We start from the raw sequence: 13,800 nt of genomic DNA, 5'->3' as shown, positions 1-13,800 counted from the left end.
CTGATAATTTGTTGTGGTATTCGTAGTTGTATTTCAAAAATCAAAGTATTAACACAGTAATGGTACAATCACCGATAGCAATCTTTACTCAATCGTCTTCACTGTACAAGCAGATATAAATATGCCACCATAAAACTTTGAGCATACAGTTAGTGTTCAGTAACTAAATGATTAATATGCCAAAGCTGCACTCGAGGATTTCAATGGAAAAATGCTTTTAACTACTACATTGTTTTTTCCTAAATAGGGAACAACACAAATGAAAAGGAAAAAAAGGTAGAAATCCATATCAGTGCATCTGCCTGACTATAGTACAAAAACAGCCCGGGCTGCAGTAACACGTGGCTCGAAGACATGCAGGGAAACATTTAGAGTTTGAAGCCAAATTCATTTTTACTTTGCCATTTCAGAACATTTCAACCAGGTCAGCAGAATGTTTACCAAAACTCGTGTTATCCATAGTTGGTTTTTGGACATTGAATTCTGATCAGTATGGATGGTCCAGCAAACTAAGAACCAGCATAACATTTGCTCAGAAGTGGGACTGACATTTGTACTGTGGCACCTCTGATGTGAAAGCCTCCCCCCTGCTGGATCTTCATGGCGTCTTTTCAGTGTCCTGCGACGACGCCTCCTGCTTTCGGAGACTTTACAGAGGGGCGGACGGGCTTATTACACAGCCTCATTTAATGATTCCTCTGAATTCACAACATAACTCTGACATGCCGACACTTATTACAAATGGATTCGTACAGATATGCTCAGACCAGACGTTACTGCAGCCCTCACTTCTCAGTCCCAGGCATGGAAGGCATTGGGAGGGCTTGGCCATGGCTTCAGGTGGGCATGATGAGGAGCGCAGGAGTGCAATCACTTGTCCAAAGGTAAGTGGGACATGGGGAGGGGTCAGTCACAAGGCGATATATCGAGGGGGTAAAAGGTCAGGATTATGTACAATGAGGGTGGGGGACATTTTACTGCCGACTCTTCAGGGAATCCACCAACCTACAGGGACAGAGGGAGCAAATACATTTCAGCCTTTTAAACACAGCAGAGAACGTGCAATACAGTATGTATTACATATGAACTAACAGTGAATCAACTTTGTATGAACCCTCCACATCGTCTAATGCTGCTATGCTAACTGCTAAGAGTGTTACTCAAAGAATCATCAAGCTCATAGGATATTATATTTTCCTGCTTCAGATCCATCTACTCTTATTTCCCTGGACAGCACCATTATGTAAGCCTACCATTCCATAGCCTCGTCCAGGCCCACGCCCTTCGTGGCCGAGGTCTTGAAGATCTGCCACTTTCTGTCTTTGAGGGCGGGGAGGCCGAGAGAGTTGGCCACCTCGGTGGGCGTCATCGCCTGATCCATGTCCTGCTTGTTTGCAAACACCACCAGGATCGCCTTCTTCAGCTCTTCCTCCTGCACAAGACGCATAGTCGCAAAATGAAAAAGTGGAAGTTCAGACGTCTCATTTCCAAAAAGCCAGTTAGTAAAGTCCAAGTGGCAGATCCAATAAAACAAACATATCATCCAACAAAAAAAAAAAAAAACATGTCTAAAATGTATGTCATGTTATTTGAACATTGAGCACAACAACTGGTATGATAACCTGATGCTTTTGTCTTCAGGTTGCAGATGACAACTGGGCCTCTTACCTCCAACATGGCGACCAGCTCAGACTTAGAGATGCCCATCCTGTCGCGGTCATTGCTGTCAACGACGTAGATGACAGCGTCTGTGTTTGAGTAATAACATCGCCAGTAGGGCCTGAGAATCGGGAGGAGGAGCAGACAGGGGAGGAGAGGTCCATCAGAGAGCAGGAGAGCGTGGTTTGACATAAAGACAGACGGAATTTATAAAACGTTTCAAAAATAGTTGAATTAACAAACTAAGGAGAACTGAATGATTGTGTTGTAAAATATTTACGGAAAAATCTCCTGTTATGTATGTGAACTTGATTTCACTTTTAATATCCAATTTTCTTAGTGCCAACTGAGCGAACAGCTGTTAAGAGCATTGTTCTTGCTCCAAGTACATTCATTTCCACTCGTTTACACCAGGAAGCGACAATCTATAAACTTCCACCGACCTGATGCTCGTCTGTCCTCCCAGATCCCACACCTGGAACTTCAGGTTCTTGTATGTGACCGTTTCCACGTTGAAGCCGATCGCTGTGTGGAGAGAACATTTGCAAACGCAGTGAGGTGAGTGTGATTTATCTGCTGAGCACTGCAACTATGATTAGAGACCTGACAAGATTGATTCCTGGGGGCCAATGCCAATATAGAGTAAAAAGAAAAAAATCTGATACAGATATACATGCTGTATATATGTATAAATATATTACGATTATACAACTGCAGAAAACTTTTTTTCTTCCTTGCAGGAGACAGTGGGAGAAAAATAAAATAATGCAGAATTGTGGGTTTTTCTACAAACTAAAACTAAAATAGAAGACTCGGAAAAATACTGAAATTCTACATTTGGTGAGTCTTCTGAAGTCTTTCCCTCCGACAGGAAATTGTACTCAGACTCGTTCCTCATGAGAAATAGTAAATATTGGGCCTCAGGCAAGGACATCTTCATATTCTTATCCTACTTTGCAGCGAATCCGTATGAACAGTCCACATCAGATTCAGCAGACTTCAGAAAAGTGTGGGAATGACCAGCTTAAACATGACGAATGACACCTGCGTGTGTTTGAGCGAGCGTGCACGACGATATCAAATTAGCATAATTGACGCAGCAATAATACCATATAAGGCTATGCTTCCTGTCCCGTGTCAAATGTTCATTCATGAAAATGGCTTACTATCAGAGATCCAAAAAGTCTAGCACGCTGACAACAAACACAAGTGACACAACATGTCTATAAAAATGATTGTGATGTCATAGCCACACCCCTCTGAATGGCAAACCTCCAGACATTGTGCAGGTGCATGTTAACGTGGAGAAAGAGTTTGTTTAGTGACTCATGGGACGTGAACTGGGGTGATATCACATGAAAAATCTTTATTAGCTTTAATTTAAGTTGTTCAATTTGATCCAGTGAAACTTGTTTTTCCCACAAGCTCCAAACACTCTGTCACAGAGGAATGTTGACCGGATGAGTTACTGTTTGTCAAGCCCGTGACGGCATTCGCATGCAGGTTGACAATGTCAATGCCATTCATAATCTTCTTACTGTACATACATAAATTATAGGATTATGTTCAAGACGAGGCTGGAAGCAAAGAAAACACACAAGAGCGAATCAAAGTACATACTTGGGATCGTGGTGACCACCTCTCCGACCTGTAGTCGGTACAGGATGGTCGTTTTCCCAGCACCGTCCAGACCGAGGATCAAGATCCTCATCTCCCTGGTGCCGAACAGGCCAGAAAAGATACTTGAGAAGAAACCGCCTGGAAAGGAACGAGAGACACAGAAGAAACATTTCAGTCAGTAGCTATTGATCAGGGAATGGATAGAAAATGCATCACGTATCGACTAAAGCAGCAAGGTTTTGGATTCCTTAATTAGAAAACGACTACTGTGGTTTTATCAGAGACGACATTACATTGGGACAGTGGTAACTACTGATGTTCTCTAAACTAAGCATTATCAATCGTATCACTCAGGTGGTTGAGCAAGTTAGCACAGTTAGCACAGTTAGCTTAACTACAGTATCCATGAGCGACAAAAAAACACAGGCTGTCGAGTTTTGTTGGTTATTCTCTTGATACCTCGTGCACATGTTAAAGGGCAGTTAATACCAATAGCTTGGAAGGAAAACATTCAGGGAACGAAAAAAACACCGTGGATGAAAAACACAGGGCATTTAATGGCAGTCGCTAACGTTAGCTAACAACCTGGCACATAGTCGAACTGCGCGTCAAGGGAAAAGCAGACTGAAATAAGCCGGTGAATAATTACTCGTGCGCGTAGGTTACACATACGAAGTGACAGATGCATATTCTGTCGACCAATAACTGAAATACTCACCCATTTCGACAGGACTGTGCTCCTTGTGTCAGAAATGTAGGTACAGGCTGGACGAGACACCTTCTTCCGTGTGGTTGACGTGTCGCTGGCTGTCACCGACTCTGGCTCGGATTTTGTCTCGCAACTTTCGACACATTCAGAAATGGCTTGTTGAACTGGGAGATGGAATAATAGCACAAGTTTTAAAATACCATCAACAATCAAAATAAACACACAAAATGGTTTCTGAGATTTTATACAGCCGTATTTTTTTAATACAGTTTATGAGTCGTTGATACGCTGCAATCATATACTCGAAAGTGCGACTCGAGGAAAACAAATCCTCCCGACGCTGTGGTTCAGGGTACATTCAAGCAGTCAAATCGCATCCCTGTTGTCAAATGTTCCACAGCGATTCTTAGTCAAGGTACTGTGACAGTGGCTGCTGAATTGTTTTGAATGCAACTCACATTAGACGAAGGAGTAGCTTTCTCTGAACGGCATCAATTTATGATCACATTGGACAAGAACGATTTTAAAGCTGGGTGTTAAAAGCCGCTCCGCAATACGTTCAATTCTGGTGCCGAATGCAACCGTTCTGAACAGTTCAGAATAATGCGGGAATTGTTCTGAACAGTGGTTATCCGCGGATGGACCTGGCGCCTGTCGCGCTGAGACATCATTTACAATCCGCGGCGACACTGACGAGGCGGCACCGCCGACAGGATGGTGGAGCGGTCGGACCGAGCCCCTCTGCTGGACTGGGAGGAGGTTCCGGCTCCAGCGCCGGTCCCCGCTAAGGACCGACTGTCGAGCCCCTCCAACAGCCGCGCCATATCGGGATGCCCCGCGCCGGTGTTTGGGTGGAGCAGCGGTCCGGGGGGTCCCGCTCCCTGCAGGTCTGTCCCCGGCTCAGACGGCTGCAGCACCCCGCCCACGACCTCCAGCACCCCGGCGGGCGCGGACGAAGGGCCGCGTCCCGACGAGCAGCAGCATCTGTCGGATTCGGCACCGGGGGAGGTGTCGCTGGAGGACAGGATGGTGAAATGGGAGGAAACGGACCAGATTGTGTCGGTGTTTGTGGTCACATTCAACACCAGATCAGGTGGGACGTCAAATATAATTAACAATGCAATTTCAATAAAATACAAACAGTTTACAGAAAAGTGGAAAGGATTATGTTGATAAGTGGGAAAAGGGAGAGAATAGGTGAAGCCTGCCTCGTCTGGATCAGTGTGTCTGACGCCCAGGAGGAGGATGTCTGCAGACCCTTTCTCCTACAGGTGTGGCTGCTCCCTGACCTGGCCATAAGTTTAGAGACATCAGTGCAGCCTTACTACAGAGCAGACATGGGTTACTGTGATGGAAATCAATCAGCCGGTCGGTTTCTGCAGAGTAGCCCTATGCATTTTTAATGAGGGACACTTTGAGGACAGGATGAGCCCCCGTGAAACAGCAGCCAATCAAGCCACTGTACTTGCAATGTAAGAGTCCTTGCATGTTAGGGGGGAGAACCTGACTTGAAAAGCACAGGAGCTGCTGTAAAGGGCGGAGCTGGGTACTTTGTGATATTGCAGAATGTCAGATTGACGTGAAATTGGGAAAAGTGGTGCAATGCTCTGGTAAATATGATGTTTTAAAAAAAATTGTTAAGTGAAACAGTAACTGATAGTGTCATAAATACTCCATATCAACAGTCTGATAGCGGCTTTGAAGGGAAGGCCTACAATATTAGGTTAAACAAATATAATCCGGGTAAGAGCAATTCCCGATCTGTGCGGTCAATACTATTACCATTGAGCTTTCGGCCTAACTAATGAGCGGACGCCACATCAGATGTCGCTCAAATGGTGATTATAAAAAGGAAGGACACATGTCTGCTGTGTGGCATCACAACGTGACTGGTGCAAATTTCACACACACATTATTATTACACACATTGAGCCCAATTTCCGCCGCCCCCTTAAAAAACACGTCACAAAAATAGGTGCTGCTAATATATCTTGCAATTCCATCATGCTTCCAAGTGGTTGGGTCCACGTTTGTTGGGCAGAGCACTTTTTTCCCCCGATTACAAAGTAGATCTGACAGGAAATAGCGGAAGAGAGGAAGACGTGCATCTGAATTTGACCTGGGGACACAGAGACCACATGGTCAACATCCCCCAAAGCCCCATAGTTCCTATAGGAACTTCCTTCCTGGGTCAATGGGTCTATACTGCACTCGAGCAGGTAGAGGATTCTTCAATATATCAGGGCTCCCTTTTTTTTGTTGCATTGCCCGTAATGCTCAGATGTCTCAGACAGAATTTAGATTTCAAGATAATTTCTTTCAGACCCAAGTGGAGCATCAAGAGCAGCACACGACGCAGCACGAATCAAAGAAAATCCCAATTTTTATAATACCTCAATGCCGTTCAATAATGGCCTGCCTGTGCAGCAGATTCCTGTAGCACTGCGTGATACTTTTTAAGCCCAGTACTTAAAAGTCAATCACAGCTGACAATTTGGCACTAGAGCGTCTTTGGTGTTCAGCTGCAGGTGGCTCATAGCCTTCATTAAATGTCCAAAACAATGTCCTTACATTGCTGCAGAAACTCCACTGACTTGATACTTGTAGCTTACGATTAGATTGATTAAAAAACCGCACTGGCTGAGTCACACTGCTCCTATCAGGCCATATTTGCTCAGCTGCCGGCCGAGCGTCACTCCTCAACCGACACACGGTGAATTCCAAAGAATGAATCCAGTCAGGGGCTGTCGCTTCATGAAAAAAAGGAAATGAGATTGTGATCGCGAACGTTTACCTGCTGTCTGCTCCAGTATCAGTGTTTGTCTGCTTGCATGTGTGTGTTTTATGTATATTATTATCTCTTTTTTTTTGTGATAGGAAACATGCTGGAGTGGTGTTTGCCCAAAGACATGGACCTTGATGGCGTGGAGTTCAAAGCCATCGCCAGCGGCTCCCACCGAGTCACCACAGACTTTATGTAAGTGTCTGCACGTGCAAACAACCAATGGAAGGAGGCAAATTGTTTGGGTATTGGGTTGCGGCCCAATGTTTCCCTGGCAGAACAGAACGACACAATGTTGCCCAGCAAAAAAGAAAAAAAAAGAAGAAAAAAAGGCACAGCCATCTGGCAGGGTCTTTCCTTTTCTTGACCCTCTCTCTCTCTCTCTCTCTCTCTCTCTCTCTCTCTCTCCCCTGTGTCCACAGCTACTTCCGGAAGGGCTGCTACTTCGGCCTCGCCTGTTTTGCCAACATGGCGGTGGAGAGCAAGGTGGAGAGGGGGGCGAGGATGAAGTCGGTAGGGATCCTGTCTCCTTCCTACACCCTGCTCTACCGCTACATGAGCTTCCTGGAGCACCAGGTCAGGTGAGAGGAGCTGGTTTTGTTCAGCGGCGTCTGCGGTGTGTCCAGACGCTTACAGCTGCTTCACCCGGGCTTTTTTCAAATATCACATTTGTGTATCAGATCATGGTAATGTACACACTTCGCTCGCATTATCTTTTGACCCACGTTATTACTTTTGCTGGTGTGTGGACAGTGGTGTGTCTGACGTCTCCTCAGCGGCCCTTTGGACACAACCCTCCCGATGTCCGGTCACTCCTCCTCCTCTTCTCTGCTTTCCCTGATCTTCCTCTCTTCCCCCTCCATAGTTCCCACAGTCTGGCTCTTCTCTCTCTCATGCGGTCGCAATCCCTGCTCATCATTCCCCCACGTGGTTCCCCACCAGATTCCCCATCTGTTGACCGCCACGGCGCTCGTCTGCGTCTTACATAAAGGGCTCTCTGTTGGTCATGAGGTGTTTTAAAATGTTTTAAGGGATTTATGGAGACTTTTCCCTCTTCTTCTCTTTTTCGTCTCCCTCCCTCTCTTTCCGAATTTGAGCCTAATAATTGTCATCCCTTGACACTGATGTGGAACTGATTTTTGTTTTTCACACGGAAATGCTAATTATGTTTACAAGGGTAATACTGATAACTGGAGATCTGTCTCTGTGTCGAGTAATTGGAGTGTAAAGTTTGTGTACAGCAGCATTCTTGAGCACATTTGGCTAATTTTGACAGAGACAGCAGAAATCCAGGGAATATTGTTAAAACAAGATGCTCAGTAAGGATCTTTTTTCTTTTTACCAAAGCGACCAATGCCGCTGTTTTTCCTTTGTACTATGGAACCATAATTACTCCCAGAGTTACATCCAGCCTGCTACATATGGATGGAAGTTCTGTTCAGTCCAGTGTCTGCTGTTTCCAAGCCTCAGACGTATTCATTTGTGTAACAATGGGTTGCAACTCATCATTTGTTTCACAAAACACAATCTACATTAATTAGTAACTGTTAGTAACTGATGAAGGAGTTTACCCTTCATTGTGAACATTTGTTTTCTGGGGTAGATATCAAGGTATGGGCATCAGCACATACTGTGTACTGATCTAACAGCTCATTGGCAGACTCTTGTGTTTCATGAAAACAATTACATATTTTGTCAAACTTTGAAATGAAGTGCGTCTGTGAAATGCTGACAGCAGCGTTCGGTTCCACCCGGTCACTCGGTTACCTGTGGTGATGTTAAGTTTGGGCGTGTTTAGTGCACTTTTTGATCACTGTCCCTATTCTCTCATCAAGGTCTCTCAAGTTAAGGCTTTTGTGTAAACCTTTTTATTCTGTGGTTCAGAATTCCTTCTATTATTGTCTGTGTTAAGATCTCGGGGTGTTATTTTCGTCCCCCGCCTCAGGCTCCAACTGCAGTCCCCAGGCCACTACTCCCCTCTGGAGGCCTTTTATGAGGACAAGCGAGCACTCCTGCCCCCCAGTGGAGATGTTGTTATTGCATGTCCAGCCACTGCATGGGGAGCTGCAATCAACCACAGCATGCACCCTGAGATGAAGGTAGGAGGGGGTTGACCTTCTCGAATTCAGCTATCCCTGAATTCAGCTATCCTATTACACTGTATTACTCAGTAACCTTGTGTGCCTTTTTGTGTGAATCACCCGTGGACCAGATCACGCACCCGGCGGGCTGCATGTCCCAGTTCATCCGATTCTTCGGCGAGCAGATCATGGTGCTGTGGAAACTCGCCCTCCTCCGCAGACGCATCCTCATCTTCTCCCCTCCCCCCGTGGGCGTGGTCTGCTACAGGGGTGAGAAACGTTGGACATTTTGGGAATGAAGCATATTCGCTTATATTTCAAATGGACTGTATTTATATAGCGCTTTTCTAGTCTTGTTGACCACCCACAGGGGCAATTTAGGGTTAAGTGTCTTGCCCGAGGACACATTGGCATGCGCACTGGAGAAGCTGGGGATCGAACCATTGACTTTGTGGTTAGTGGACGACCCTCTCTATCTCCTGAACCCTGGCCACCTGTGATAGGAGAAGTCTGATAACACTCTCATGGTAGACGACAGTTAGCTTAGCTTTGCATAAAGAATGGAAACAGGTGGGAATAGCCAGCCTTGCTCTGTCCCAAGGTTAAAAAAATGTATAAATCTGGAGATCAAGCTCATAGTTTTTTCTCTCTAATATGTATAACTTATACAAGCTGAAGTGTGAAGTGATAGAGCGACCTAGTTGTTACTGTGCTAAAAGTTTACACAACGTTTTGAATTTATTCAGGAAAAGGTCTTTTGCCAATTCGTCGCATGAGTCTGGGGACTGCCCGTCAGCACACATGCAGCTCCTCTCCAGCTGTACACACACACACACACACACTCACACACTCATGCGTCCTCTCTCCGATTCCGCCCTTCGTCCCCTCTCAGTGTACTGCTGCTGTTGCCTGGCCAACATCTCCATCCCCGGGGTCAGCGCGGCCGTGCCGGAGTTCCGCCCCTTCTTCTACGTTAACGTGGCCGATATCAGCGCCCTGGAGAACGAGCTCTCCTATGTAGCGTGTGAGTGGATGCTGACAGACATCTTTCACAGGTATGACTAGTATCTCCACAGATGTCGAAATTGACAGATCCTGTGTGTGTGTGTGTGTGTGTGTGTTTGTGTGTTTAGGCACCACTGAGAAGATCTTTGAGGAGAAGAAGGACCTCTACGATGTGTATGTCGACAATCAGAATGTAAAAACCTGCAGAGATGGCCTGAAGCCTCTGCTCCGCCTCACTACCACAGACCGGGAGAAATATCGCAAGCTCACAGAGCAGAGGTGGGTGCAACACCGGGACCACTGCGTAAAGTTCACACCGAAATTACCATGGCAAGAAAGAAGTACAGGGCTGTTTTGCGACTATAATATATTTCTTGCTTAGATGGAGTTCGAGATACATTATTAATTTGTGCCATTGACCAAAAACTGATGAAAACGCATCAGTGAGCCACACTGTCGTACTGGTGGTCATGTTCCTTTAATACCATCAACAATGACACTGCCATTTATTTTCAGTTCCACTGCTGCAGGAAATGTGTTTGAATCTGCAGGTGAAAAAAGTGACTAATAATTATGTACTATTACCTAACGTATCATTTGATTAAAACTACGGTGCCCAGCTGTTTTGAGAGGAGACGCATACCTTGTTAACAGTTTCTAAAGATGCCCTTCCTCAGTAGGAACCAATGGGCTTGCAGTTAGGTACCACAGACAGGAGAGTACAGCCAGAGTATTGAGAGACGGACTAAAACGTTTGTTTCGGTCTTTTCATTTTCACTAAAACTGGTTGGATTCATAAAGCGCAAATTATGCAAATGTTAATTGATTTTTCTTCTTATCACAGCAGCATCTGTCACAAACCCAATAATTTTTTTGCCATGACAAAGTGCCGTTTTCAGGTCAAAATGTTCTTCTTTTGTCTCAAAGCAAATAGCTGCCACACTAGAGCCTCAGCTCAACTTTGTGTTTAGCATCATTGTTGCTAAAATGTTAGCATGTTTACACACTAAACTGACATGGTGACCGTGGCAAAAAATGATTTGCATGTCAACATTGTGATCCGTGAGGATTTTTTTTCGTCATGCTAACAGTAGCATTCAGCTCAGTGCAGCCTCACAAAAAATAAACGACCCTAAGTAAACTGTACATGAAGTATCTTTGTGTAAAGCTCATAGTGTCGGTTTTTCAAGGGGAACGGCTAGAAATTAAGTGTCCATCCGTGTGTGTGTGTGTGTGTGTGTGTGTAGGCAGATGTTGCTGTACTCCCAGGAGGAGAATGGAGACTGTGTGTCTAGTGAAGAGGATCTCTTTATTCTGTAAGTACATAATCAATTTAACCAGCCAGTGAAGCGTGAACTACTGTGCTGTACTTGAAATCTTTTTATGAAACAGAAAAATAAATCGAGGAGGTGATGGACCTGATGGAAACCACATCCCGCTCTCCTCCTCCAACAGTCGTCTTATGTCTGATTTTCTGTGCTGCATACATGCCACTGTTCAGCATATACATGTTATAGAGTAAATCCAGAGTTTGAACGACAGAAAAAACAAACAAAATTAATAAACATGAATTAAAAATACAGTGACCGACTCACCTGCGTTCTCACTCTGAACTTCTCCAGGTTTTTCCTGGAGCAGAACAACCGAATTTTCCAGACCCTGAGCGAGGTGGCAGGAAGCCCCGACCCCACCCTGACGCAGGAGAGCGTGAGGGCCATGGGTCTGGACCCTCACGGGGACCGGCTCTTCCTGCTCCACCTGCTGGAGATCTACGGCTACGACACCCTGTTGGTGTCGGAACAGCTCTGCTGCAGCTGAGAGACACCAGACGGGCTTAACTTTTTTTCTGCTTTTCATCATTGCTGGTTTTAAAAAGGGAGTTGATATGCCTCGCGACAACTCCACGTGCCGCACTACTGGCTTCGTCCTGGGGTCTTCAGGACTGATGAAGCCTCCATAAATGTCTCTGGTTTAACTTATTTTGTGTGTCCTGTTGTTCACCGTGGTCCTGCGCCCTCACAACCTGATGACGAGAGCAACGATGACGGGTCAACTCTCGAGAGTAACGTGGTCAGTTCTGCTTGGAGATGAACTCACTGCTGAGACAGTTTTCTCACACCACCGAAGGAATAATTCCTCATGGGGAAGGTACAGCACTCCGACATTTAATTTGAAGGACGGAGCAGAAGACGTCTTTTGAAATGAAGATACTGGTTTGGAGATATTCAGTGAATAAAACGTGCACTGATGATTGATGTATGAAAGTGAAAGAGAGGCAGCTGTAAATAACTCTGTGTAAAATGTGTCTGCGTATGTGTGATACGGAGTCCACTTCCCCGCTGTGTTGCTAACCTTAATATCAAGTGCTGGATTTTAAACATCCCATTTTAAGCCTCTATATCCAAATCAGGGCCTCACTCCTTGAAATGTGTAATTACCAGCAGGTCAAACCGCCTTTGTCTTCGAGGACCATGTCTGTAACCACTGCTGTTCAAGTGGATAAGTGACCAATTAATGGATTTGGCCTATCCGGTGTTTCTGTTTAATGTCAAGAAATTTGGGCCTGTGCTGAAACCAAAATTCAGATTTTCTAATGATGGCCAACAGGCAGGTAGAATGGCTTCTACGCACTCTGATCGTCAGCTGGGCCTGCAGTTCAGAATAAGCCGTCAATAAGTCAGAACAATGTTTAGCATTTCATGTTTTTTTCTCAAAAACTTGTTGCTTTTTCAGCTTAACAAGATTCTCCCAGTTCGCTGAGACAACTTTTTTTTCCAACAGCCAACTACAGAAGAGATTTGAGACGGAGGAGGCTTACACAGTTGTTTACCTTTTTAGCTGTGCATAATTTTGATGAACACTCCAGCAGCATATTTTTTAAGTCCTTAAAGAGCAAAAGTGGAGGGTTTTTCATCGTGTTGTTGATACAGGAGGTATCGCGACTTAAACATGAGATCACATGTTTCTTTGTCATTGGGAAATGAAACAAGAGACTCCGAGGTGGCGGAAGTGATATTTTTTTATAATAACTATCGAATGACAATGTGAAAACAGTGTGGCAATGTGAAAGGGGGGACACCCAAAACCCACAGAACGATCACCTAAATCAGCTTCCTACTGTAGTTTCAGTACAGTGTTTAGCTCGGCCCTAAACTTTAAGGTGTTGGTGTCACCGCTTTCATAGCCTTGTTTTCAGCTGCAGCACTTTTAATCAAAACCTGTGGAAACCCACCTGGACCACCGGCTCGGCACTAAACACCCAACCAGCTCTGTTAGCAACTAGCTGGTGAATGTAGTGTTGCATTTATGAGCTAAAGCATAGATTTTAATGCTATATTCACAGCTTGTTTCCTCTACTACACCCAAGTGTTATTGCAGTTTTAAAAGTTCACTGACATTTCTTTGACCACTAGGGGGCACGAGAGCTTAAAATGACAGATGGAGATCTACTACTTTTTAAATGGTATAAACGCATTAGCTGAGAAATAGAATTACACATCCACTGGTCACTAGTTTGTCAAAACGAGCAACTCCTTTCACATTACATGTCATTTGAGTCGATGTTAATATAAAAACGACTTATTGATGCTGCTTTAAGAAATGTCTCTGTCCCTTTTGTGGGACGTCTTTAATGTCACCCTGATTCATAGATCAGGTATAATTTAGCAATTCATGTGTAATACCAAGGCCAGTGTTTAGGGGAGACTCCTTTAGACTAACCATCATTTTATCATTATGTCAAAATACAGTACATGTGCCAAAAAAAGAAATGTTAATTACCCTCTGAAAAGCCCCCCCTCCCTTCAGACAGAAACCTGTCATGCATACAATCTGGTGCTTTGATCACGCTATATGCCATGTACATGACACAAACAAGTGGAGTACACCCCGAGTCATAATCTGATTTACAACAATCCTTTTAAATCCATGTCCTTTTTTTATTT

The 13,800-nt window shown here is 44.8% G+C and overlaps 2 protein-coding genes across 2 annotated transcripts; one reads left to right on the top strand and one right to left on the bottom strand.

Annotated features, from left to right (window-relative positions):
- Window positions 1-63: 63 nt before the first annotated feature.
- On the bottom strand, window positions 64-4,153 carry arl1 (ADP-ribosylation factor-like 1). Its single transcript, XM_035620399.2, has 6 exons — window positions 3,998-4,153; window positions 3,280-3,417; window positions 2,103-2,184; window positions 1,669-1,780; window positions 1,254-1,432; window positions 64-1,005 (listed from the first exon to the last, which is right to left on the bottom strand). Exons 1-6 carry the CDS (start codon window positions 3,999-4,001, stop codon window positions 975-977), a joined length of 546 nt encoding a protein of 181 aa, XP_035476292.1. The 5' UTR covers window positions 4,002-4,153; the 3' UTR covers window positions 64-974.
- A 231-nt stretch (window positions 4,154-4,384) lies between these two features.
- On the top strand, window positions 4,385-13,447 carry LOC118291888 (DENN domain-containing protein 11-like). Its single transcript, XM_035620386.2, has 9 exons — window positions 4,385-5,081; window positions 6,866-6,965; window positions 7,193-7,351; window positions 8,716-8,869; window positions 8,983-9,121; window positions 9,744-9,875; window positions 9,985-10,135; window positions 11,104-11,172; window positions 11,479-13,447. Exons 1-9 carry the CDS (start codon window positions 4,703-4,705, stop codon window positions 11,672-11,674), a joined length of 1,479 nt encoding a protein of 492 aa, XP_035476279.2. The 5' UTR covers window positions 4,385-4,702; the 3' UTR covers window positions 11,675-13,447.
- Window positions 13,448-13,800: the final 353 nt, after the last annotated feature.

This window comes from Scophthalmus maximus, chromosome 12, assembly GCF_022379125.1.
Source record: "Scophthalmus maximus strain ysfricsl-2021 chromosome 12, ASM2237912v1, whole genome shotgun sequence".
NCBI lineage: Eukaryota > Metazoa > Chordata > Actinopteri > Pleuronectiformes > Scophthalmidae > Scophthalmus > Scophthalmus maximus.
The sequence above is the reverse complement of the archived record's forward strand: the minus strand, read 5'-3'. Positions and strand labels throughout refer to the sequence as shown.

Excerpts from the sequence above, each read along its gene's own strand:
- LOC118291888 (XM_035620386.2), top strand. The coding sequence starts at position 4,703 with ATGGTGGAGCGGTCGGACCGAGCCCCTCTGCTGGACTGGGAGGAGGTT. Across the intron at positions 9,876-9,984 it reads CGAGCTCTCCTATGTAGCGT|GCACCACTGAGAAGATCTTT; the intron begins GTGAGTGGATGC and ends TTGTGTGTTTAG. Across the intron at positions 10,136-11,103 it reads CGCAAGCTCACAGAGCAGAG|GCAGATGTTGCTGTACTCCC; the intron begins GTGGGTGCAACA and ends GTGTGTGTGTAG.
- arl1 (XM_035620399.2), bottom strand. Across the intron at positions 2,185-3,279 it reads GGTGGTCACCACGATCCCAA|CGATCGGCTTCAACGTGGAA; the intron begins GTATGTACTTTG and ends CTCTCCACACAG. Across the intron at positions 1,006-1,253 it reads CTGGACGAGGCTATGGAATG|GTTGGTGGATTCCCTGAAGA; the intron begins GTAGGCTTACAT and ends CTGTCCCTGTAG.